This window comes from Trachemys scripta, chromosome 4 (genome assembly GCF_013100865.1).
Source record: "Trachemys scripta elegans isolate TJP31775 chromosome 4, CAS_Tse_1.0, whole genome shotgun sequence".
Lineage (NCBI taxonomy): Eukaryota > Metazoa > Chordata > Testudines > Emydidae > Trachemys > Trachemys scripta.
Window position 1 is genome coordinate 43,376,270 of NC_048301.1, and position 27,806 is coordinate 43,404,075.

Consider the following 27,806-nt stretch of genomic DNA (forward strand, 5'->3'; position numbering starts at 1 on the left):
TGGCTCAGAGATTGCTTTGGCTAGTTCCTTAAGTACCCTACGATGAATTTCATCTTGCCCTGCTGATTTAAATGCATCTAATTTATCTAAATATTCTTTAACCTGTTCTTCCCCTACTTTGGCTTGTATTCCTTCCCCCTGGTTGTCAATAGTAATTGTGTTGAGTATCTTGTCATCCAGGCATTATTAACCTTTTTAGTGAAGACTAAAGCAAAATAGGAATTGAAGCACCTCTGCTTTCTTGATGTCATCAGTTATTAGCTCTCCTTCCCACCTACATAGAGGGCCTGCACTTTCCTTCGTCTTTCTCTTGCTCTTCATGTATTTAAAGAATGAAGTCTCATTGCCTTTTATGTCCCTTTCCCAGTATAAAACTCATTTTGTGCCTTAACCTTTCTGATTTTGTCCCTACATATTTGTGCTGTTCTTTTTGTACTCCTCCATATCAGTTTGACCATGTTTCCATTTTTGTATGTTTCCTTTTTGATTTTCAGGTTATTAAAGAGCTCCTGGTGGAGCCATGTTGGCCTCTTACTATTCTTCCTATCTTTCTTTTCCATGAGAATAGTTCAGTTTTGCCTTTTAATATTGTCTCCTTGGGAACTGCCAGCTCTCCTGAATTCCTTTTTCCCTTAGATGTTCTTCTCATGGGACCTTACCTACCAACTCTGTGTTTTTTTTAAAGGTTTGTACATAAATAGCTAGAATATTTAAACTTAAAATAATCATGTACAGTTGAAGTACATTTTGATAATGGATATCTACTTACACAATTGTATTTGAATTTTACAGATCTTCCTTTATGTTTGATCAGTAATCATCGTTATTTAATCTCTGAACATGTGTGGAATGTTGCACCCTAGGGGAAACATGATTAGTCTGAACTGATATTGCAAATCTTAGATTCCTCCAAATTGGAAAATTCAATAAGAAATGTGGATAAAGTGTTATTAAAATACCTTGTAGTTTGGACAGTGCTAGGGAAATATACATGATCTAGCTCTCCTAGTTTCCATAAGTGTAAATCAGAGTAATAGCTTCATAAATATAATCTAATAAACTGAGTGTGGGTATCAAAGTGGAAGAATTTGAATTTTTCTGTTTAAAAAACAAAAAAGGTTGAGCTGCTATAAAATTAATTTGAAAATTTGTGCTATTGTAACTTTAGATTTAAATTTATAATGAACTAAACTATAAATGCTGGGTGGGGAGTTTAAAATGCCATTACTGGTGGGGTATCTTATCTGAACCTTACTAAAGAGTTAACTTTCCAAAAATATTTTGCTTATAAGCCTTTGATCCTGCAAACACTGATGCAGAACTTTGCTGTTATTGACTTCAGTGTATCCTTACATTTTAAGCACAAAAAGTGTTTGCAGCATAGGGGCTAGAATTGTTTATTAAACTTTTTAGTATCATAAAAGCTGTCACTGAAAAATAAAATTGCTTCATTGTTAACCATGAAAAGTTTAGATGTTCAATACAGTAAGTTAGAACTCCCCCCCCCCCTCCAAAAAAAAAAAATTCAGTAGGTGTATACAGGAGCCTAAAGTTGTGCTGTTAAGTTGTTTAGGTTTCAGAGTTTGAAAATCTTACCCTTGGGAGGATTGACTTCAAACCCTGATGGAGGAGCAAATAGGTTAGTGAAAACATTTCATCTTTCTTGACTCATGGCAGCTCATTGTATTGAAATGTGGGGGTGGTTGCAAATGTATCACAGGCTCTTTGCTCATCAGTTTTGTGTTTTGTATTCTCATAGTAAGGCTATTAATGGAGCCCTGGACTTGTCTGCCTTGCCATAGGTGAGTGTTTTAAGTGTGAAACTTCTCAGAAAATCTGTTCAGTAGAAACAGATTTTAAATAATGAGGAAACTAAAAAAGTGCAAAGTATCCTTTCTTCCCATTTTATAGTCTTAAATTGGGAAAGTGAAGTACTAGAACTTGGAAATGTTATCTGATTTTTTTTTAAAAATCATGACTTCCCTCCCCTACTACCCCCTTATAGAAAATATATTTCTACAGTCACAGAGGTTGCTAGGAATGGTATTGTAAGATAATAGTTTCATGATGGCAGAAAGTCCCACTAAGGATTTTGCAAAGGAGTGAGGTTTACCCAACATCTGTGCTCTAAGTTTGGGTCTCAAAGCTTTAGGAACTTCAGCTCAGTGGGGTTAGATTGGGCTCTAAAGTTCTCCAACCGAGTTAAAATGATTTTGCATTCTTCTACTGTGCAAAGTGTGGTGGTCACTAGTTAGCAGGTATTGATACCAAGTTTGCTGTAACAGAAATGTCCAGATAATTTGGATATGGACAATTCTCACTTCTCAGGAATATCTAAAATTAACCATGTGGCATTAATGTGTATGGTCTTCCCTTATACAAATCTGAGGTGATTTAAATGTTTCTAAAAAGTTGCTGGTGTTGTGCAAGCAAAACTTTGGGGAAAATCTCTTTAAGTGGAAAAATACTTTTAATTTTCCCCTTTTGTTCATCTTACGGAATAGTCAAAAGCAGACTTGCTCTAGCAAGCTAGGACCAATTAAGTTAGCAGAAGCTATAGCCTCTGCGTGTGGCTTTGTATTTAACAATGGGTGTAAACTCAGATTCATTAGTTTTGATATAGTGTGCTGCTTTCTCCACTTCCCCCCTCCCCCGCCTTTGGTTTTATAGTACAGTAGAATCTGAGTTATGAACCCCTCGGGAATGGAGGTGGTTCATATGGTTCTTTCAAAAGTTTACAACTGAACATTGATTTAATGCAGCTTTGAAACTTGACTGTGCAGAAGAAAAATGCTGCTTTTTAACCATCTTAATTTAAATGAAACAAGCACAGAAACAAGTTCTTTTTATTAGTTGAACACAGCACTGTACTGTACTTGCTTTTTTTGTCTCTGCTGCCTGATTGTGTATTTCCAGCTCCAAATGAGGTGTATGGTTGACTGGTCAAATTCAGTTCATAACTGGGTGTTCATAATTCTGAGGATCTACTGTAGAATGATAGCCAGTAACCACAGCTAGAACTCTGAAACTGATCAGGTAATAAAGGATAGACAAAATGGGGGCCTGTGAAGTTTTGGTGGAGGTGTTCTTGAGCATGCCCAAAAGACATTTCTGTAGGACACCAGGCATTCTCAGAATTAACAAGAATTGAGTTCTAAAAAGTTTCAAAAATTCCAAAGTGGCATGTCCCTTTTCTAATGTACACTGCGAGAAACTGATTTTCTGAATGATTCCTGCATAAACCCTCCATGTGGTTAACTTCCAGATTAATAGTGTTTAGCAACTTAAATGCATCGAAGTCAGGATTGGATGCTTGGGGTGGAAGGCAGAATATAAAAGAATGTGGCTGTTGGGGGAAGTAGCAGAGTTGAGTTGTAAAGGGTTTGCAGCTGGTATCAAGCTCTGGGAGGAGAGGATGGGAAGGTATAATGGGAGATCTTGGTAATTAGAGAAGAGTATTTTCTAAGTGCTCTTTTGGTCTTTGGATGGGTGTGTTTGGGTTTGGTGTTTTTAAGGAGGGGTTGTGGTAGCAGCTCTATATCAGGCTTCAGCATTACTTACTAATTTTTATATGTATGTTAAGGTTGAAGATTTTTTTTTCAATCAAAGGTTTTTAAAGGACAATGAGAAAATGTACTTTAATTCTCTACTCCATTTTTAAATAGACACTTGGCTGGTTGTTGTTGTTGTTGCTTACATTCAGTATGCTACAGCATAACTAACCAAAGGTGAGCAAGAAGGGGATAACTGCATCTGTGTGAGATTATACATTTCTAAAGTTTAAAGTATACCAGAGGCTGAGCTAACAAATTGCCTTGGCTTAACTAAGTTTTCCCTATGCTGCTCTAGAAGCGAGGTTTGCATTGTCCAAGAGAATGAGGAGTACTTGTGGCACCTTAGAGACTAACAAATTTATTTGAGCATAAGCTTTCGTGGGCTAAAAGCCACTTCATCGGATGCATGCAGTGATACACACACCATGAAAAAATGGGTGTTGTCATACTAACTGTGCATCTTCCTCATATCTAGACCTTGGGACACTTCAAAAGCATGTAAGATGGGGCAACCTTTAGCTCCAAGAGTGATTCCCATGATGATATTGCTTGATTCAAATACAAGGTTTCCTGAATACCCACTGTGACAAACTACTAGCCAAAGGGATTGTTAGTCCCAATCATAGTGGCAGCAACTGCATATGATTTTAATTACATGGTACAGCACTGACTTCCTATGAAATACATCTTCTAGCTCACAGAGGTGATTGAGTAGATGAACAGCCTAAGGTCCAGTCTTCTAATTTAAACATATGCAAAAAAAGAGTAGCCCATGGGGACTGGAATGTCAGGATAGGTTCAAGAATAGCTGTTTTAACCTACAGCAACTATCAGTACAGCATAGAACATGGTGGCCCTCTCTTAAGACTAGCTTCCATGTGCAATCAAGTGCATCAGTGAGCTGCATTACTCATTTATCAACTGTCAACAGCCAGGACCACTTTCCCAGGCCATAGGCCTCTCTGTAAGCACAAGTAGAGGTTCCACAAAGGGTGGGCACATTTAAAAGACTTCAGAGGCTTCCTAGTAACATACTGAATCAATTTCAAGTGATCCTGCCCTGCTAGCACTTGATTCAGACAACTACCCTACCCACATATTTTATTGATTTAGAACAGTAGGCAGTGCCTCTACCTGCAGGTTCCTGCCTACTCTTAATTAGAAGCAAGCACCACTAGTCATTTGAAATGAGGTGCACCTCTGCCTACACTAGCTATGGCCTTATCATGTCAGCCTGTGCTTGCTTGTATAGTAGCAATGTTTTTAAAGAAACCTCTTGCCATTTACTAATCCCACCAAATTTTTTAATTTAGCTCAATCCATGTTCAAGTGGTCCTAGGCCCACTTTGTCCATTCTCATTAGATTTTCACTTGATCACTTTTCCTTACTATTGCTGCTGTCTCCTTTGCCCCTGAAGATCCACAGGAGCCAGCATATTTCACACCACCTTTACTGGGCCTATGGTTGTTACTCTTTTCAAACTGGCACACTGCCCTAGTATACATACAGCACTGGTGAATCTTTTTTGCACATGCTTGTTTCATGAAGCATCCAGCCAGAGCAGTCTGGCTTTCTGGTAAATTAAATGGAGGAAGATTGCTCAGAATTTTGATCATCATGTGCCCCCTCCCCAATACAATGTTTGTTTGTAACTTAGGCCTTCTATGAGCTGTTGAATCCACCCAGTGATGCAAAGCTGTCCTAATATTTTAATTTAAAAACAATTCCAGCCTTTGAATGCAAAAACAATGGAAACATGAACTGAGTCTGGTCTTCCTGAGCCTGTAACCCACCTGAAACCATAAGCCTGGGAGGGAAGAATTGCCCCACTTACTGCAGTGGGGGAAATGACAATTTTAAAATTTCAGTATTAACTAGTTCACTACTGAATGTTTCTGCTAATGCATGTATCCCAACCTCCCCATGAACCTGCCTTCACTACTGACAGTTCTGTAGTGCACTTAAGCTGTCACTACAAAAGTCTTTTTGGGTATAAACCATGAAGTGCTGTTGCAACAGTTAATAGCATGGCACCTAGAAAATCACAGGAACAATGGTGTGATCCACAAAACCAGTATGTGAACCAGTGGGAGATACCTATGAGAGGGATGTGTGCTAACCCTATCAGGTAAGGTAAAGATTGTACGGTAGGTGGTCCTCTGCCCCTTTCTTCCCCCCACCACCCTTGTAGATAGCTGAACATCTCTCTCTTTCCTAGTTTGAGAGTCCCTCTTGGCAGCAGTAAGTAGAACTAAGGTAGCTGGCTGCTTACCTCAAATCAGTAGTGTGCATGCTCAGGCAGGAGATAAACACCCAGGTGCCTAGAGGGAAGCTGCAGTGTGCATGCCCAGAGAGGGGAAGGCAGGGGGAGAAGAAACTTAAACATTGAATGAGCATAGGTTCCTACAGCATTAGGCAGCAGCTGAGTGGGATTTTTGTGGCTCACAACAGTACCTAAAAACAAGTTAGGTGCCTTATTAGCCTCATGGATTCCACCCCCTCTCCCTACAGTTTTAGTTCTCAAACTAAGTGTAAATGGAATTTACACTAGAGAAAGTGTACCAATTTCATAATTAAAACTCCCACATTTTTCAAAACAGAAGCAAAGCAGTCATGGTAAGTTCAGCTTGCCTTCGTGCACCAGGTCTTGCTTTTAACAAACATGTTTGTAACAGGTCACTGACATATCACTTGCCTTTCCTCCACTCAGTGTCAAGCATGGAGAATGGCTTAAGTCCCTCTTCCCTTTCAGTTTTTCTTCTCTCAATGGGTAAGCTAAACAATATAAATGCATAATTGCATTCAAGTGAAATTTATACTTGTCTAGTGTAGTATTGTAAACTAATACAAATCATTTGAGCTGAATGGTTTTGGGCAATTTAACAACTGAAACTTGAGAGACTACAAGCATTGCAGTAGGTTCACATGTTAAGAGTTGATTGCAGAAGAGTCAAATAGTTTATACAGAAATTGAACAGTTTGCTTAACATTACCACCACACAAGTTCTTAGTGACTGTATTTTATTAATTGAAACATTTATTTTCACATTTTGTCTTGCTCCTACAGCAAGCACAGCTCTTAGCATGCTGAGTTTTCCTATGCAGCTGACACACAATAGCTGGACAGTTCTCAATGTTACTCTAGTTTAGTTTTGTACACCTTCAGAACAGGTGACTCAAATTAAAAATACTTAATTTAAAATATGACTACTGTACAATGGAGGCCATTTAATTTATCCTTATTTACAAAACACTATCTTGAGAATTATTCAATTAAGCTTCAATTTGAGCAAAGTATTTATATAGAATCCCTTAAGTAACCAAAATTACTTAACTGAAGATGATTTTACAGGTATAGAAACAGTACAGCAGGCTAATTACCAAGATGTCAGACAACAGTATCAGGTGTCTTGCTGTGGCTCTGGATGTCCTGTAGCTGGAGTATTTGATTGATGAATTAACCCAGGAGGCTCACTCCTATTTTCAAGTGAAGGCAGAGGAGGTGGAAAAGATCCAGCTCTTTGTGGTGGATATTGAGAAAAAGGCCTCAGTGGAAATGGATTTCTCACTGTTTAAAGATATTAAAGTATTTAGCTAGTTATATTTTTAAAGCTTCATTATACCCCAAAAAATACAGACTGGGTATTGGCTACTCTCTTCTCACTGTGCCAATCAATCTTCTAGCAGTTTAATAATTTACAACTTAACAGTGGCCTGTCTGTAAACAACCAAAAAGATGTGATGCCAGAAAACCCAAGACTTGTACTAGGTGTTAAGAAATTCCCAGTGCTATAGTCTAGGATGGGAAGAGAGGTGGAAGATGCACCAAACCATCTTATTACATCTCTCAATGGTATCTAATTACAGGGTACTGCAATATAATGAGGTCTAACATAGGTATGTGTATGCCACTGCCATCTCAAATAGTCATATGTATGTGAGGTATGGCATTCTGCAAGGTTCTCCTTTTGCTCAATTTGTAAAGGCCTGTGTTTCTGGAGGAGACAATCAGTGGAATATGAACAACTGTGATGGTTGTTAGCAGGGACTTTATTACAGTACATTATTTAAGGATTTTGTTTATAAAGCCCCACATCAGCCCTTTTAAAAGTTTGAGGATGTTAGGGTTTTTTTTCCCCATTTTCTACCAACAAAAGCTTAAGTAAATAGTACCTTAAGGCCTTTTAAAAATATCCTTAAATGTTTTTGTCAAAAGTGAAGATCAAACTCTCATCATCTCACTATAAAAGTTGTGCTGCACTCAGCTCTGGCACTATCTTGTCCCTCCTACAGAGCTAGTATATGAATTTATAAAATGTGTACAACACAACTGTCCCTGGGCCCATATATTTTAAATTGCACCAATACATTTGATCATGAGGTTTTATTGCCTTTTGCAGAGCCTGCTTGGGGTATGTGGGATCATTTGAGTGAGATAGTGGCTTGAGCATGGAAGCTTAACAGTTACTTGTTTGAGGAAAGCTGATCTCTATCCTCTTATTAGCAAGTATTAAGTGACCTGATAACTCTGAGAGGCATTGGTCAAACTCTGTTCCACTTACCCTTAGTACACAGATGTGCTATGGGAATGTCTACACTAGAAATGTAAGTTGACCTATATTATGATATACAGCCATGGCAGTAAGTGTCCTCACCAGGAGTGCTTCCACCAACCTAAGACTGGCAGTGTGGAAAGCTGAGAGGCTGGTCTCTCAGCTCCCTACTGGAAGCCTGGCTGCCCCATAGGTTCCTGGTGGGGTTCCCTCCCCTGCTTCCTGGGGCCTCTCACCCCAGGGGAACAGGGTCCAGCTTTTCAACCCCCTCCTTCTCCCTGCCAGGAGCCAGGCTGGCTTATCAATTTCATGGCTTGGAGGGAGGGTAGCCACCAGAGCAGGGGACAGCTGGGCTCTAGCTGCCCAGCTTTCTTCTGTGAAATTGACAAGACAGCCAACAGGCGATGTAAGATAAGGTGATGCAGTGTCTGTGTAGACACCACATCACCTTAACTACTTTGACCTAAGCCCCATGCCTCTTGTTGAGGTAAAGTTTTGTCGGTGGTGGAAGGCTGTAGTATAGACACTGACCTCATTGGGTAGACACAAGATGACTTATGTCAACCTTACTGTATAGTGTAGACCAGCCTTCAGAGGCTAGAACTTGTCAAAATTCCAAACACAATGCTTCTCCTCTCCTGCCACAGTTCTGTCACCAAAGAGGCTACCACATCAGAACAATCTTGTGCATTAAGCAGAATTAGTATCTTACAGTGAGCAATACTCAATTCTACTTCATAGGTAGGCCAATGAAATAGGTTGAGTCTTAATAGAGGCAAAGGCAAGCCCTCATTTCAGTCTGGGGGCAGTTAGTGGTTTGCCCATTACAGGGTCTTCTGAGCAGTGGAAATAGAGGAACAGAAACAGCAGCATTATACTAGCACTCAGCCTTCCTGTCATGGTGGTGAGGCATTTTCCTATTGCCCTTACTGAATTATCAAGTGCCCACATCCCTTCAGATCTTCTCTACTATTCTTGGTCTGTACTTAATTTGGTAGATTCTAAGCACCTGTGTCACATGTATTGTAGAAGGCTAGAACTTGACAGGATAACAGTTTATTTCCTTTAGCTTTTATTTTAGCTATCCAGTTGTGGAAGATTTAACTTTTCATTTACATAGGTTCCAGTTCAAAATTAAAGCTGGTACGTGATTTAGTTCACATTGCTGTCTAATGGCTTGTAAATATTGTTAAAAGTGAAGAGCTAGTGTAAGTAGATAAGGAAACTATAGTGCAGGGATGGCCAACCTGTGGGTCTAGAGCCACATGCAGCTCTTCAGAAGTGAATATACGGTTCCTTTCCAGTGTGCTGGGGAGTGCTCACTGCTCAACCCCTGGCTCTGCCCCCACTCCACCCCCTCCCAGAGCTTCCTGCCCACCACAAAACAGCTGATTGGGAAGTGCAGGGAGGGAGGGGGAGCCTCAACAGTTAGAGTGCAGTGCACTCTGCCAATACCCCCCCCTCCTCCCACCAAACAGCCTGTCTGTACTGAGGGGGTGCTGGCATAGGAACTGGTTATACCAGCTCTACACCTGCTGGGAAGTGGATGGGCTAGAGACTCTAGCCTAGTTTCCTTAACTTGTAAAATCGCTATTTGTAAATCTCTTAGGTAGTACATTATACAAGAGCAACAGGATGGATAGATTTGGGATAAAATTGAAGTCTTAACTGTATCTTTATGAAAAAATTAGCTACTTTGTCATGCCCTTCACCTTAGCTTGATTTGGAGGAGAGGAAAAGAGGGTGCCCAGAACAAGAAAGATTGTACCAACACCAAAAGAGGTCTTGGTTAAATACAGTAAGCTCAGGAACATAATTTACATATACACCTTGAGGATGGTAGTTTTAGGGAATTTAAACTAATTAAGAAAACAAATGCAAAGAGAAATTACATACTTGCCCCTGAAGGATGTGGTAGACCAGCAAAATCCCTTGGAAAATATTCACGAGGTCCATACATGCCAATAGGAGGAGGAGGTGGGAAAGGAGGCCCTCTTCTAATAAAAGCTCCTCTAGGATCCACTGGCAGCAGAGGAGTTCTCACGGGAGGGAGAGGTGGGGGGGCAAACCCTGATCCAATTGCTTCACTTTCAGAGGCAAGTGATTGATCAGACACATTTAGGAAATTCTGTAGCAAAAAAAAAAATCAAACTGGTAAATTAGCTTTCTGAAAGAGAGGTCTCCTGTACTCTGAGGCCTGAGCTACAAAGCCTGGGTTCTATTCCTGGCTCTGCCCATTAATCTCAAAGAATGCGGGGGGGGGGGGGGGAAAGAGTGTTCACAAGCCATCACCCTGATCACTATATGTTGTATCCCCTTCCTCACATCCTTTTGTCTTTTTAGTTTTTCAGATGGTCAATTAATTTGGGACAGGGACTGTGTTGTCTTATACATGTGCTTGGATACATGCCTAGTACATTGTGGGTGCCATCACAAGCTATACACAGATGTGTGTCTTTTTAAAGTGATAAAAGAGGAACAAACCGGAACATAACTGATCTAGTATATACAAAAAAAACTTACCTTAAAAATGTTAGAACAAACTAGATTAATAAAATATCCTTGCACAAAAAAAGTTTGTTGGAAAATAAGTTTTCCAAGTTTTTGTTCATCCATTACTTACACTAAAACTGGGATGGTCTTTAGTTCCATTTCCACTTGGCTCTGTCCTCAAACTATTTTCTGGAGATGCTTGCCCATCTGTGTTGAAAAGTAACAAAGTAAAGTAGCACTGATAAGTTTTCCCACCACTTCTTCCCCAAACAAGATAACTGACTGCAAAACAACAATTTGCCAAAAAAAAAAAAAAAAAAATGGGGGGAAGGGGTGTTGGATATGTGCTCAGAGGCAATTAAGGATCATGGATATGATAATGTTCAGGCCCAGATACATTTAGGAAGAGGATAAACATCCCATGTTAGCACCACAACGTAGCTGCAGTTTTTCCAAGTTGCTGTTGGCCAAAAACTTTTGTCCTGGATATTATATTTCTCAGTTATAACATGAATGATCTTCCTTGCTTGGGAACATACATCTTAGTATATACCACACCACTAAGGTTTGCTACTTTTGTCCCAACTAAATTTCTGTGGTCTATCCTTCAGTCTGAAGGCCTACAAAGATGGCCACCATCACAACAGACACATGGCAGCAATCTCAGCAAAATCTTCAAGGAGACTGCAATATTCTCTCACCCCCTATATCAAACCTGGATCAGGGCTGAGAAAGAATCATAGTGTAAGTTTCCCCACAATGCCTTGTTGCTACTTGTGTTAGATCTATTTTGTAAACAAAGATTAAATTTATCTCCAGTGTATTAATCTGGCACCTTTCATAAGAATTAAACTGTTCTCAAAAACAAAATGAAAAGAGTTGGAGAGAAGAGGAGTGGATGCCAGAAGGGAATCTGACAGATTGTATTGTCACTGACTGTGGCCCTCCCTACAATAAAAAACAAACGAAAACCACACACTTGGGGAATTGATTTTTGAACAATCCTGCTTTAGCATCTCCTTTTATATGAGCAAAAAACATTTAAATGAAAAGAAAGAGTGAGCCAGGACAGCTACTTATGCCACCAGGCAAGTAATGCTGGACCTCTATTTGCACTTTATATTTGGTTTGCTTCTTCCATAGCACAGAGAAGTTTTTCCTCAATCAACAAATAGATTATCGAGGTCCTTTTCTGGATCATCTACTCAGTGGGGTACACTCTACTGAGGTGTGATTTAACTGCTCCATGTAGACAGTGTACTTCAACACAGCACCACTTGAAACAGTACTACATTAAAGCACCCTAGGGAATCTTTACTGAGCACCAGCAGGGTAGTGCTCAAGCTGTCAAACTTAGGAGCTAGGGTGGGGTTGACAGCCCGAGCTCCAGCTCAAGTCACAACCCCAAAGCAAGGTCTATACAATTATTTTTAGCGTGCTAGTGCAAACCTCATTACCACAAGTCTGGACCTGGGCTGAGAGGCTCATCCCCAGCTGCAGCATAAGCATATCCGGTGCGTTCCTCATTTTCTGGATGTTCGACTTGAAACATCCAAGACCTGATTTGCAGGAGTGCGGAGCACTCACAGCTGTAACTGAGTCAGTCGGTCCTGTGCTTTGAACATATAAGGGGGTATAAAAATAGTAAGTACTCTGAAAAAAATCAGACCCTAAAGGTCTCAATTTGGGCACCCAAAGTTAGTGGATACTTGATAGTTTTAGCCTTAATCGCTCTGTGCCTCAGTTTCCCATTTTCCAGAGGGGATAACAACATTTTAGCGCACAAGAGTGTTGTGGTAACATTTATGGTAACTTTGATGCTACAGTGATGAGTCCCATAGGAAAGCCCATGAGGGACTGATTAATGTTGCATTCAGTGCAGAGTTTGAATGCTGTAAATAGGCATAGGACCACACACTGAATGAGGAGGATACAAAGAAAACATTGAATAGCTACCATTCAGTGAGCACAATCCATCCTGTGGAATAGATTGCGTTGCTGATAATCGGGAAAGTAGGATCTGGGCTAACAAATGTTGAAATAAGTTTCTGAACAGAAGAATCTCGTTACAGGTTTGGGCTAAAAGGAAACTAAAAGGTTCATCTACTACCGTACCTTATTACATAATTATATAATCGTAAGATCTTTCATTCAGTCACATAATGGCAGCAGATTAAAGCAATTCTTACCTGCTTTATCAAAAGACTGCATGTTATAACTTCGTAGTTCTGCTGGTCCAGAAAGTCTTCCTGAGTTTGGAGGATTAGAATAAAATCTTTCTTGTCTTCGAGGGGGGAGAGTTGGATCATTATATGGCTGACCTACCATTCAATTAATCACAAGAGGCAGTCTATTTAGCAGAGTGTCTCAGGTTTTTTGTTAATTAAGTTAGATGTCTATCTGTTTCTCTTTGGATTTCTTAAAGTCTCACAAAACATCTAAAATTAGATATTTTATTTTAAGACAATTGTCCTATATTATACACTAAGAAATAAAGATAAGTCTCCAGCAGGGCATTCTTACTACTTGCACTTCTGGTAAATAAAACATCAAATTCTACCACAGATTTAAAATAAGATCTCAACTGTTGCTTACGAATACAATACCAGAAAAATCCTACTATGCAAATTGAACCCAACATGACAGATGCAGCAGTTGACCTACATGCTGGATCAGGGCCTAAGACAGGAATAATTACTATATGTTTTAAAATATGCAGTATGTTCAATATAAATGAAGTTTGATTTTTTTTTTAAGACTACATTAACATGTACTGTACCAGGCCATGCTATAGAGACTGTCCTACTTCACTGAATCTGGAATACCTACATTCAAGGCATATTCATATCATGTTCTAAAAGGTGACCTGAAACTGGATTTCTTTTTAAATTGAGCTTCGGCCCTTGACTGTTTTATTATGTATATAGATGGCCTGAAAGGTTGTGTCCCCCTCATTTCTCCCATGCTTATGTTGTAACTTAGACATATCAGGAATGTCAAGTTTGGTTGTCCCTGGTTTTGCTGAAGAACACATGGGAGATCAAGAATATTTACTGTGAGCGTTAATAATTTAATTGAAGGGGCAAGGGTGAAATCAACCTCTAACAGAGCCTTCCTTTAATTAAAAAGTAAAAGCTGTTTAACTTCAATGACTTAGCACATATGTTTTAAACAGTCTGAATATCTACACTAGGAAAAAAGCTGTGTTTTCACAAAGATACAGGATTTTACAACGTGTTAAACTATCTCTTTGTAAAAAAACACCATTTCCTAGTGCAGACATACCCTCTATGGGTCAGCTTCTGCTCTCTCAGCTCTTGAGATCTCACCATTTCTCCAGTGATCACAGAATCTTCCAGGCTAGACACGGCTTGAATTTCTAATGCCTAGAACAAGCCTCTAATAAAATATTTGCATTTAATTTAATCCCCAAATGCTCAGTTATACATTATATATACAATCCTATGCTTGGTGCATCGCAGAGCCATGCATCTCCGGAGAGGAGCTACAGGAGAAATCTAAACTCCTCCTGGGGCTCACCAGTGCACAAGGGGAAATGAACCTACTATTATACCCTTCACGTGTTGCAGCATATTCTCCCTTGTGCACAGAAAGTAGGGTTACATGTCAAAGTTAGGTAGAAAGCAGTGACTATAAATTTCTTTTTAAAATGTAGCTAGTATCTGAACACACATCAGTTTCCAATATTCTTATCATTACATTTTTACAAATATCTAATGGCCCAGGATATTTACCTGATGATGGGAGCATTATCCTATGATCTCTATCCCATGGAGGAGATAGGGACCCAGTGTCTGAAGGTGCTCTGTGGGGATCAGATAACCTATCAGAGCTCAATTCTCCTCTTTCATTAGCAGATTCATACATGGCAGGGTTCCCTGCTCCTCTTGATCCTTATTAAAGAAATAAGATATCAGTTTATTCAAACATTTTAATAATGTTTTGCAGCAATCTTCACTGTCTGTCAATAGTAAGAAAAAAAACCTCAGAGTGCCAGTGCTTTAAATATGTGGTAGAAGCATAGCTAAAGCAGGACAATTTACCAGGTGAATTGTCATGAGTCACCATAATTGCTGCATCAGCTTAGTTGTCATGTTTACTGAAAGCGTTTAAAAGGTTTGCTTAAAGAAATAAAAGCTTAATTCCTTAAAAGTTGAATAGACTATATATTCAGATTCCTCTTCTTTTTAAAAAGTATATTATAAATCCTCCGATCATTCCAATCAGTGAAGCTGGTACCTTCTTGTTAAAAGTTCTTCAGTCAGTCCCCTGCAGCTTAAAGGGGCATGGTCAAATTAAAAGAACTCACTGAATTTTTTAACCTACCATTCTAGTGAGCAACACTTTCAAAAGTAGGAAGAGAAGAGAATCAAACGAGATTAGAGCATTTAAAGTTGGTTTCACAGTTCAGAAGAAATAGGGAAAGTATGTTTTATTGTAAGTGTGGTAAGACCACAAAAAATGGGAAGGAAAACTCAGGAGCGGTGTAGTAGGTGAAACTACTTTATTCTTTTATAAAATACTCCTGTAAGTTGTCGGTTTCCCTTTAAAAAAAAAAAAAAAAAAAAGCATGTTTTGCTCTGAAAAAAATGACACAAATATGAAACTCCATGATGTCATTTTGAGTTTCAATTATTTTTCTTAACTGTCAGCACCTCAAACAGCCTGGAATCTGAAAGTCAAGCTATTTTCTGTCTTACACAAAATTACAAAAAGATTATACAAATCAGAACTTAGTTACCAATTTTTTTTTAAATATCTTGCTCACTCTGCAGCATGAAATGAATAGTAGATACTTACTTCTGTCAGTAAAATAAATAGGCAGGACTATGCATACATGGTCTCTTTTCACAGCAGAATTGCACTTTAAAGTGAACAAGTTGAAACTTTCATTCCTTCCTCCTGTCCCCCACGGAGAACCAAATCATCCTGGAGACCATTCAACTGTTAACTACTGTACTGTTTCTCTACATTACAAATACCTTCAAATTTGAAAAGGTGTATACAAGATTCCAGTTTCTCTATTATTTATATGATAAATTACTAATTAAGAGACGATTTTTTAAATGCGGCATAGCTAAGTCCAAACTTTCCATCTTCAGTCTGCATTTTCAAAGTTCTAAGAACTTTGATTGTTAACCTTAAAGTGCAGCTGGCCTCAATTTTTAATTTTAAAATGCTATTTTAAAATGAATTTTGATTATTTAGGGTCCTAAGCTGATCTGCTGCTCCTCCTCCTCCTCACAAGTAGAAGGATCTCATCTCCAAGCAAGCTGGGTATGAATATGTCATTAGGGGCAGACGACAATAGTTGTAATTGGAGAAGCAGCTTCTGCAAAGAATGAGCCAGAAACTTCCACTCCCACTGCACTGTAACAAACTGCTAAGCTCCCTTGCAACACTTCACCTTATCCCCATTCCTCCAGTTCTCTTATGTTTGCAAAGAGTACCACAGAATCTGTGGGAGATAGAGGTGAAGGGAGTCAGTCTCCCCCCCCCCCCCCCCCATCATCTGTAGGACAGTGGTGTTCTCCTGAACAAAGGCTGCCACAGATTTTATTTTAATTTTATTTGGGGGGGCGGGGGGAGAGAAGAGGAAGGTACTCCTTCCTTCAAGCCCTACCTCACTTCCCAGAGAAACATATTTCTTGCCAGCCCCATTAGGATTGTTGCACACTGTTTGGTTGCATAGGTGCACTCCCCTCCCTTTCCCATCTTCAGACCACTATTCTTTGAGCTGGGAGCAGCAGCACTCTCTTCAGGAAACTAATGATGTCACTGACCAACTCTTGTTGCTGATCCTGGAACGAGATTGAGCAGGAATTCTACCTCTGTAAAGGAGAAAAGGCTTAGGCAGCATCCCTGTCCAAGAGAGACCAAGTTTGCTTGTTTCCCTACACTTCTGTAGAAAGTGATGCCACAATGAGTAAAACCATAGTTTAGTGGTCCAATATTACATAATGAACTGCTTTAAAAATGAGCAAAAAATTTGATTTCATTTTATATTGAATTGGCTGTTTTTAAATACTTTTGCTGGTCACCATCAAGAGAAAAAGGTGAGAGATTAATAGAGGAGAATGAAATTCAGAACAGAGATGATTTGAAATTTAAGAATTGTACCTCTTCCTCCACCACCTGGAAGCATAGGTGAAAGTCTTAAAGGGCCCTCCAATAAGGTTGGCGGGGAAAGAAAAGCTCTTGTTTCAGATGAAGGCCGGCCCATGGGTGAGGGTCCATATGGGGAATGCTCTGGAACAGTTAAAACAAAATATTAAAATTCCGTGTTAAAAACTACGCAAGTAGTTTACTTTTCACAATTTAAATTCAAAACTTGGGTCACAAGTGAAATGAATCAGGTGGTTTTGTTATGTGTTCTAGAATGAAACCACCATGTGTCATGCTTTCAGTCTAATTTCAAAGGCATTTCAAAATTCTTATTTTAGACTAAATAGCTAGTAGAAAAATGTAAGTGATCTAGAATAATTTATTCACTCAGGGTCAGCTTTTTTTTTTTTTTTTTTTTTTTTTTTAAGGTGATATTTGCATGCACAAATGCTTGCTGTGCTTACAACAGTTATGAATATGCTGTTTTGGAGGGGGGAGAAAGCCAAAACATCACCACCACCACCACCCCTGTAGTATTTAACAATCCAAAAAAAAAAAAAAAAGAAAGAAAGAAAAAATAATGAGTTTTTAAAACTCCACTGTACCTCTGCCAAATGGTCTAACTGGGACATCAAGAGCATGAGGATCTTTTTCTAAAAGGTCAAATCTAAATTCCATTTCAGTTAATCTGTAAATACGGGAAGAACAAAACAAACAAAAAGTTACTAACTATATATATAAATAAAATATCATACCAGTTTCCTGGAAATCCATCATTCTCCACCAACATTTCTATTGAAATATAAAATTAATCTAGAATTCCATTTCCTAGGTGGTATCAAAGATATTACATTAGCTAGTGAAATAAATTACAAAGAATAATTGTCAAACATAGAACAAGTTATCAATTTAAGTATTCCTCAAAATACTCATCTACCTTTATACTGAAAGGTAAAAATTGTAATTCACACATTAAAAATGGAACAAATGTTACAAGCCCCAATATCACATAATCCTCAGTTACTGTAAACCTCCTTTCAAGTATTTTTAAATGGTCTATTAAATAAGTAAACAGTACTCAATTTTAAGGGTACAAACATTCAGTAATCCATGTTCCTGGTTAATATAGGAGATCATTTAGCAAATTCCTGGTGTTATCTTTCTCAAAATAGGTATTTAATTTCAATATTTTTAACCAGATCTTACATTCACATACTATAACCCTGGTTACATTTCATTTGTCCCCTTCTTTCATTACCCAAACAGAATAACGTTCTCTCCATCAGTATCTATGCCAAGATGGACTAATGTTCCTTCTACCATTTTAACTATGGAGAGGAGACTGAAGGTGTACCATGCTACTAACATTATGCAACCCGATTGTTGCTGGCACAATTTGTACTGTAGTGTGGCTAAGAAATCACTCCTGCTCAGTCTAGATTCTCAACAGTTCTCCATTTCTACAAGTATCAGTCACTCAGAAATGTTTCCACCACCCATCCAAGGTTTTCCATTATCACAGAACATTACTAACACACGGAAGAAAAACAGGGCTAACAGCTGCATTCCTACAAACCTGTGGACTCATTAGTTAAGGGTATTATACTGAAAATACATGAATGACCATGACACATTAAGTCATGCACAATCTGAAAAATAATTTATCCACACCCATTTGTAGCTGTGGCAGTTATGGTTTTATGCTTTTCCACTAGCTCTTTCAGAAAGAGCAAAATTACAGCTAAATTATACTGTTCAGAATCTATCCAGTACAATTCTTACTTTTGTCTGTTGTGTGCATTTTCTTTTCTCAGATCATTAAGATGTCTTTCCGCTGCCCGGGATGTCAGCTTTAGGGAAAAAAAAACCCTATTCAATTAAGTATTTCATAACTAGTACACCTCCTGGATTTCCAGTAATTATTTCTAACTGATCATTTGTAGGCCCGTTGCTCATAACATAAAACAGGTCTACAAAGTATACAGGAAATTATCACGTACTTTTTAGGAAAGTGCAAAAGGTACATATACTGGATTTCACCAACAAAATATTTTTAATAACCATCCACATAGAAAACACATACTAGGAAATTCTGACTTAGAGGAGGTTGAAACTCCTAGATATTTTTCACAATCAGTGTAAGTTATTAGCAGTTCCACTGAAGTCAATAGTTAAAACTAACATGATCAGAATCAGTCTTATGTGGAATTTTAAGAGGCTACACCCCACATCAGATTTTTGCCGTATTTAAAAATAGTGCAAATCAAAGGAAGCCAAGTAGTAAAGTTACTAATACTATTGACCTTACAGAATCCAAAACTAGCATTATAAACTGATTGTAATCTTAACAGACAGCAAATGTGTAAACTTAAGTAAGATCTCAAGTTAAAACAAGATCAAATAATGTTAGATGTTAATTATTCTTTTTAATGTCTTCAGAAGAACGGTACAATAACAATTAATGAAAAAATCCTGAAAAGATTCTTTGTTTCAGAAGTAAGTGATAGTGGATGAATTTCAAATAAAGAGCACGCAAATGAAAAAAATCAAAAGTTTGTATCTAACAGTGAAGGGAAGAGGGGATGAAGTACAGTCTTTTGTTCTTTTCTTGAATAAAACACACTTACTTTAGGGCCAAACTATTCCCACAGTTACATGCACACAACTCTGACTTCAATGGAAGCTGCATGTGAATATCCGATGGCAGAATCTAACCTTACCTATCCTGACTTATAGATTCTTTGAGGCACACATTAAAATTGGCCATGTGGAAAACAAACAAAAACCCCACACCATTCAAAATTATAAGCAAGTTTTAAGACCTAAATAAGATCTATTTGAAAACTTGCAAAAAAGTACACTGGCTAGGGCGGTATTGGGAGTACCCTAGCATAGAGTCCCATTAACACATCAATAGGATTCTCTCCTATGTAGACCCCTTTGCAAGATTGAAGTATTTATTAGTAGTGAGAGATTTTCATTTTCTAGTTTAAGAGAAGAGATAAATGGATTTTGCAATAATATTCTTACAAAAAAAAAGCAATGGAGCAGAATGTTATCACAGGACAAAATGTCTTTTACTATTAGATAAAGGCAGAACAGTACAGCCAGGGAATTTATTAAAATGCCATTGAAACAAGGCCAAAAAGTTTATTTACAAAAACATCAAAATTATTAAATAACATCTTGTTCCAGTGGATTTATATATATAGCAAGTGATTTTCTTTAATTCTGCCAGAATGTTACAGACTTGGTTTAATTACTACAGCTATTTTATCTGATAAAACTATTCATTAAATATTTTTGTTAGTAGGTTTCTAAATGACAGACAAGTCTTCAGGTTTTTTGTCTGTAAACACCCCACTAAAGTTAAGGTATAATGCAGTCTGTTCAGCAGACAGTTAGAAAAATTACAGTACTCTTCAATGACAGAGCTGAGAAATGTTAATATTTGGAACTTACCCAGTTATCGTGAGCTTTTTTCTCATGTGAATTAATCTATTAAAGAGAGATATGCATAGAATACCTTTAAAATAACACATTCAACTGACACAAAAAAATAAATTAAAACTTCAAGGCTGTTTTCTGATACATGAACAGGCCCCCAGAGTTTAAACTGAGAAGTTATACTCGGACTCAAAAATACCACCCACTTAGTAGTCTTTGCTAATTGTAATTTATATCAAGGTATGTCAGATAAAATTACCCAAATAAAGCCAAATGCAGTACTGCAAGCAGCTCTAAAGCGGTAGTTTCAAGTTGAAAGTCAACTGTTACATTCCTGAGTATGGCAAAATGCCAGTTAAGTCAATAAAGTATATACCTGACTCTGATAAGAATGAATGGTTCTGTCTAGCTCTTCTTCTAGATCTTTTGCTTGTTGTCTGTAATAAAAATGTTACAGAATACAATTTTAAATATGAATACCACCACAGATAGTGACACTGCAAATAAATAACTCGGAGTTTATACACAAACAACACTATTGTTACCTATGACCAAGGCCTAATTAAAAAAGGAATAATAAAAAGAGGGGAGTGGGGAGGAGAGAGAGATCCTAGGCCCTGTTAAAGTGGTGCAAAGAAGACTGGAAAAGGTGGTCTAAGTGACAAGCTGAAGATTTCTCTGGCATAAGGGAAATCCTCCGGTGATGTAGAGCCAGCAGAGTCTGCCCTACTCTTTGGTGCGCTCTGCTAAAGTAGGTATTTTTGCATACCTGCAGTTACCAGCTGCCAGAGTTGTCCCTTGAGGGTCATTAGAGACTTGAGGGCTGCTACATGTTGCACTAGGGACCAAAATGACCCAGGAAAAGGGAACATAAAAGGTAATATAAGGCCATCTTTCTTCAACCCCCCCCACCCACACCTCCTCCTTCAGACCCTGTGTTAAACACAGCTCAGCCACACCCAAAGATTAAGCCCAAGGTAAGCACAGATTTTAATTATGTTCCACTACTTGCAATATCCTCTTAGAAACTTTAAAATAAAATTTCCCTACTACTTCATATTTTGCCTAAATACGAAAGGACAGATTGTGTTTTGCTACTCCTTGATGCCAACCCTGGCTTTTATATGCAGTTATTGTGGAACAGGTGGGCCATGGAGTTTTTTATAGCACATTGGGGGGCGGGAGGCCTCAAAAAGAACAAGGTTGAGAAACCTCTGTTCTAAAGAATCAGTCATCAAATTGTGCTCAAAAAGTCACCAACTTCCAAGGGGAGTAAAGGTTCAAGAATCATGCCATTCTTTGGTAACCTCAAAGACAAACTATCCTACTTTAATTATAACAAAATTTTAAGATTCTACACACTGATGGAAGAAGAGAGCCTGCCACTAGGCACTTGAGTGTCATGTGTATTTATCATCACACACACACACACACACACACACAGAATAATTCATTTGTATAAGCTAGCATAACTATAGAAAGCATCGAAATTGGGGGGGGGGGGTGGATGGTGAGTGTGAGAGACAGAATATATTCCGTAACAATGCATTATAATAAGTAAATTTACTAATTCTCTTGTGGATTTTGTAAACTTTAGAGCAAATGCTAACAGTAAATAAAAATTTGTAAATACCTGTAAAAGTTTAGTTCTTCAGCAGCATGATTAATTTTCTCATCTACTTTAGACAGTTTTTCTTCTTTCTGTAACCGTTCTCTCTCTTCTACTGTTAGTTTCCTTTAACACACAGACAGTATGGTTAGCTGTACCTCAAATAATAATTTCACAGTTATTCTCTCAAAGAGATTATTTAGTGTGATATTCACCCACAGTAGCAGAAAGAGGTTGTGGTGTGTAACTATAGTGTTTTTATATTTGTTTACATAGCTCATTAGTCATTAATTATTAAAATCTGGAACAGTAAGATAATACCAGGACTATCACTGCACTCAAATAATTCCGATGCACACAAGGCAGCTCTGCAGAACATCCATAACGATTAGTCCAGCCCATAGGCTAGAATAGGAACCATTAATCATTCTCCCCTATACATGGGTTCTTGGCCACTAGGCTGCATAAATGTGGACCTACTAGTCATGCCCTAGCCTCTCCCCAAATCCACTTATATAGTGGGCTATTCAAACCAATGCAGAGCCCAGCCTTCTCGCCTCTCCTCCAACGGACTTGTCATCACTAAGACGACCCCACGCTCCCTGCGTGCATTTATGTTAACTAGCTACCATGTGTGACAACTGCAAATGTTCTCATCCACACTAGGATTTTATCATGCGTTAGTTGCCACATGGTTAAACAAAAAGACACTTTTCCTAGTGTGCGCACCCTGAGTTTTCCATTCCCCTCTGTATCTGTTTTCAGCCACGCCCTCTGTAGTGCACTGGGGTTTCCCCAGTCCCTGCTAGAAGTGGTGAACTTCAACCTTAATGCACAGTCAATTGCCCAGGGGGGTAAAAAAGCAACAAATGCCACCCACCTGCCTCAACAAGGGGGGGAACTTGTTGGGGCCAGTGGCGAAGGGGGATAGTCTCAGCAGCAAGAGAGGAGACACTCGCTTAGGAACACCAGGTAGCTCCTCCCCACTTGGGAGTCTCTGGCATCAACTGGCCAGCTGGGGGAGGAGTGTTAATTAGCCAGCATTCCCCAGCTCCCAGGATTTAACCTGAAATAGGGACCATGTGGAACCTCTTTCAGCTCCATTCCAGCAGCCCCACCCTACCCACCCTGAACTAGGAATGAGAAGCGGCATGACAGATGCTGTGGGTCTAGCCAACCACCTGTCTGGATATCAGAAGTAATTTTTTCCCCCTTGGAACAGCTTGCAAGGGACCAGGGAGTTCCCCCCCCCCCCCCCCCATCTTCCTCACAGCACCTTCAAAACCACAGCAGATTAAGTAGGAAAGTGTTTAGAATCTAACTGAGGTAATTGGTTTGTTATTAATTATTTGCAACTTGCAGTAAGTTAAAAGGATAAAATGAACTGTTCCCAGGAAGTAAACGTCCTGGAATTTGGTGATAGGCCTTGAACTCATGGAATAAGGCCAAGGTCCCCACCCTTCTGCATGCTCTGTCCCGATGGGGGGGGGCCCCCCCCCGCAGGCAGGTGCTAGCACTCAGAGAGCTAAATTCAGGGCAGTAGTCTGAGGAGAGCCTATCCCAAGTTAGGAGTTATATTGTAAGGAGCCCTGTAACCCCTGCACTGGAATCAATTAAATGCTTAGTATAGGCAAGCTTGGGTGATGGGCAGGTAGCTCCCCTCCTCTGTGCTATTAAAAGTTGCAGCCTGCTTCTTAATTCCATGCATGTGTCTGTCCTCATTTCACCACTGTGTCCACTTCTGCTGTTGTGAATACAACCAAACAGTTTTATTTGCTATTTGGTTCTTCTTAAGAGGCTATGGATTGGAGGGTTGCTTTTGTCTCTTTCCTAATTCTTTAAAATATTTTTATTTTGAAGTATCTAGAACAAAACCCATTTACTCCAATTATGTGAGAGAGAATTTCACCTTTGATATAGCATGGGATGAATAGACTGTCAGTGGATAATCACATCTTAGTGCCATGGTACTTAAACTTATTTGCTTTGCTGTAATATTGTATATGTTCAAATCGGCAACCACTGATACTGTGACAACATCCTTTGTTTATACAAAAATGACTGATGCATATTTAATTTTTTTTCTGAAAAATGTCAGTATAGGATGGTGACAGTTGCAAACCATTTCACTATTGAATGACTGTCCTAGCCAACTGATAGGGTTAATAGGCCTATTTAAGTTTCAAAAGGCACTTAAATGCCTTTGAAATTTTACCTTTCCTTCTTCTCTAAACCAAAGGCCAGTTTATCCATAATTACAACTTTTAAAAATGTATTGTACTTCTCAGTATGCTGGTTTTTGCCTGCCCAAAGTTGCTTCAGCCGTTGTAGGTAAATACAGGAAAACCTCAGAGTTACAACCACCTCAGGAATGGAGGTTATTCATAACTCTGAAATGTTCATAAAACTGAACAAAATGTATGGCTGTTCTTTCAAAAGTTTACAACTGAACATTGATTTAATACAGCTTTGAAACTTTACTATGCGGAAGAAAAATGCTGTTTTTCCTTTATTTTCTAGTAGTTAAAAGTACTATACTGAAATTGCCTTTCCTCCCTCACCCCCATCCCTGCTGCTGCCCGATTGTGTACTTCCAGTTCCAAATGAGGTGTGTGGTTGACTGGTCAGTTTGTAACTCTAAGGTTAGACTGTAACGGTCAGCTCTTTAACCGGCTGAAATAGGCTATAATTTGGTACAACACACTTTTGCACACAAGCACATTTAAAAATTATACCCCCTCAACTGTTCCCATAAAACAGTTACAGTGATAAATACACAAGAGGTATACAGTCCCTTCTTATCCAAGCATTTCAAGATTAGTATCATGGACTTTCCTGATATTTCGTCCATCACTTCAAAAATTAATAATAATCACACCCGTATCTAAAAAACATGTAAAAAAATCTGTTTGTTTATTCAGCTACATATCAGTTTACCACAAACCTGAGTGTTTGTGGTAAACTGAAAATAATGTACTTTCAGCCAAATTATAAGGAATCTGGTTGATATAAACTACAGTTGATATGACAATTATCTGTCAACAAGTTCTCAAATTTGTTGATATGTTTAAACTGAAAAGTCAAATGATTTCCCAATCTTCCCTTAATCAATCATTAAATGCTTAATGTAAAAACATAATGGTATCAGTACCTGTGTAGTTTCATTTCATTTTCTTGATATAGCTCGGTCATTACTTTAAGCTTTTGCTGAAGCTTTTGAAGTTCACTTTCAAAATGTGCGTTTTCAGAATGCAAGGAGACTTGCTCACTTTGGAGGTTTTCAATGCGTTCTGTCAAAGTTAGAGAAAGCTGAATAATGCGCATAGTTTATGAAGTTAAAACAAAATCATAATATCTTAGAAAGTATAAACACTGCAAGTCAAGGACCTTAAAGTTTTATTAATGAAGGCCTGTTTGACATTTGGGAAGTAACACAGGGAGACATCTTCCTACCTACAGTCCATAGAATACTGTTTGGTTTTTTGCATTGTGATCGATTTCCACAGACTGCACAATTGAGAAATAGTATTGCTTACTGGTCTTAGTACAGGACAGGGAGTCAGGAGTTCTGAATACTTCTTCCAGATTTAACACATACTTGGTATGACTTTGGCTTAGTTACTTAAGCTCTGTTTCCCCATCTGTGGTTGGACTGGCTCAGAAAGCCAGTACTTTTCTCTGGAGGATGCCATTTTGAAATCCATAGTCTAAACTTTCAGGTTTTCTATTATTATTATTTGTTTAAGTGTGCTCAAGACGACAAGCAGCATGAACAATAGTTCACAGAAGTGTAGAAATGCACCATTCATCCCAGTTGGGGTTAACCCTGAAGCATCATGATAGTTAACAACATGGAGCAAGGAGATAATTTAAATATCAATCTCCTTATTTATTCAGTTGCAAACCGTGCTTCCTTTCAATATATTTAAGCCTCTGAATTTCAAAGGCCCGAATGGGGAAAAAGGCTACAGTCAGTCTAGAAGGACATCTATCTGATGGGTCAGCATAGGAGATCCTTAAAAGTTAGAGGGGAAAAATTGCTGCATTAGAGGATAGAATCATCCAAAAGTCCACCAGGCATAAGGCATTTAAAACTGAGTCCAATTTTCTGCTGATAGTGTTATTTAGGTTACAGGCATTGGCTAATTAGATGCAAGTTGTATAAAACTGCACTAATTTTATTTTAAAAATATATTTCCTTAGAACGAAGTCTTTGTAGAATTTGTCCAAAGGAAAAGAGGTGACTATGTACTTTCCAGGCAAGAGTATTTTTTAGAAGAAAGTAATGTTGTTTTTCAACTAAATATAATTAACTAATCACTACTTGATTAGAAATGTATTTCACAATTAAACATCCCATTGTTTATATCTAAATCTTTTATAATGAAAGCCATTAGACATATTTTCAATAGCAATATTGAAAATAGATTTTCAGTATATTTATTTTGAGTGACAACTGTTGCATTTCCAGTTGAAGTGGAGTAACAAATTAAAAATGGCATCAAAGCAGTCTATATTATTACTGTAGTTTTAGCCACTTAACCTTTTAAGACCAATTTTTTAGAACTGGTTAAGTCACTTCAATTCAAATTTAATGGATTTTTATCTAACTGAATAAAGCTGTTAGTGTAAACTTAATATTTTTTCTACAAAAATTGAATGAATAAGCCAGAGTTATTTAGGGACATGAATAGCTTCTCTTATTTAAAAATAGCAGTTTGTTTTAAAACAAAATAATGTAATTACGTTTAAGTTCTTCTTTAGCTTTATCTTCATCTGCCAGTTTTAAATATACTTGATTTCTTTCTGCTTCCAGGGTTTTTAAACAAGCGTTTAACTATATTAAAATAAAATAAAAGGGAAATTAAGTGTGAGAACATTACTGCAGGAAAAAGACTTAATGCTACTTGACTGCATTTCTCAGATAATACAATACTAAAGTAAGAATGTTATGTTATGGCTGTAACATTAATTGACTGATGCTTGGAAATGCAATCAGCTAATACTCTATTTCAGAAGGACAGGGCAGGTTGCATTCATTCTAGACCCTGGCAAAGAAAAAAAAAAAGTGTCAATTAAGATTTTTAAAGTATGATAAAAAAAAAAATTAGGAAAAAAAAAAGATACCCTAAACTTTGTTTACATTGATACAATTATTTATGTCCATTACTAGACATAACATGGCATATACTTTAAATAGCAGTTTTCTTTATTCCTCATTTTTTCCTCTGACCTCATCCCTCCAAACTTTTAAAAATCAGTACATCATAAGGTGTTACTACATACCTTCGCAGCATAGATCAACTTCTTTATAGTTCGTTTTTGCTGATCATCTAATTAAGAGCATAAACAGAAAGAAGAACTGTGAAATCACAAACAGCACTGTGATATGTTTTGACTGGAATGTACACTTACTACTCCTAATTACTGAATATTTTTCATAAAAATTAGCTTTGGCTTCCACCACACTAAATACAATGTGACATACTCTGTGTGGAAAGGAAAAATTAAAGTTGACTCTCTGAGACATTAACACAGGCTGACTTCTTCCCCAGCTGACTAAGCATCAACTGAGCTGACTGAGGAAAAAATGGCAATGCAGGATGCGCGTTTAGTATTCTGGAGCAGCACATTTGCAAACCATATTAGCATGCAGGGTTAAGAAATCCACCTTCTACCTTTAACAAATTAATGTAATTACAAGCTTTGTGTGAGGTCTAGTTATTTTCTTTTCCCAATTAACCTATATTTGGGGGGGGTGGGGAGAGAAGAGGGAGGAGGGCTTAGATAAGAAGTTGTCCTGATTGTACCTAAAAGCTCACCATTTTCTGTTATATCAACATCCCAATGGTTATCTTCAGTGTTGTCTTCTCCTATTGCTATGCTCCAGTCTTTCATCTTCAATAAACATTCTGTCAATGACTAGATATTACCAAAAATAAATAAAATTAAAATCCAAAATGAAATATAGGCAGTGAAACTTTGACCACCACACTAAGTCATATTTTCAAACTTTTGCTGTA

General features: G+C 38.1%; 1 protein-coding gene across 6 annotated transcripts in view; it reads right to left on the minus strand.

Moving 5' to 3' along the window:
* Window positions 1–6,538: 6,538 nt before the first annotated feature.
* MIA2 (MIA SH3 domain ER export factor 2) overlaps window positions 6,539–27,806 on the minus strand; it is a 60,000-nt gene continuing 38,732 nt past the window's right edge. For 5 of the 6 annotated variants that reach the window (XM_034768567.1, XM_034768568.1, XM_034768564.1 and 2 more), the window contains 15 exons: window positions 27,594–27,705; window positions 27,070–27,116; window positions 26,530–26,620; window positions 24,935–25,073; window positions 21,808–21,909; window positions 20,551–20,611; window positions 20,190–20,225; window positions 18,510–18,577; window positions 17,333–17,415; window positions 16,743–16,871; window positions 14,357–14,515; window positions 12,791–12,922; window positions 10,732–10,808; window positions 10,005–10,236; window positions 6,539–7,123 (listed from right to left, as the gene is read on the minus strand). In XM_034768567.1, coding sequence (XP_034624458.1) covers window positions 6,957–7,123; window positions 10,005–10,236; window positions 10,732–10,808; window positions 12,791–12,922; window positions 14,357–14,515; window positions 16,743–16,871; window positions 17,333–17,415; window positions 18,510–18,577; window positions 20,190–20,225; window positions 20,551–20,611; window positions 21,808–21,909; window positions 24,935–25,073; window positions 26,530–26,620; window positions 27,070–27,116; window positions 27,594–27,705 — 1,635 coding nt within the window. In that variant the 3' untranslated portion in view covers window positions 6,539–6,956. The remainder of the gene's footprint in view (window positions 7,124–10,004; window positions 10,237–10,731; window positions 10,809–12,790; window positions 12,923–14,356; window positions 14,516–16,742; window positions 16,872–17,332; window positions 17,416–18,509; window positions 18,578–20,189; window positions 20,226–20,550; window positions 20,612–21,807; window positions 21,910–24,934; window positions 25,074–26,529; window positions 26,621–27,069; window positions 27,117–27,593; window positions 27,706–27,806) is intronic. The other variant, XM_034768565.1, reaches the window with a different exon arrangement.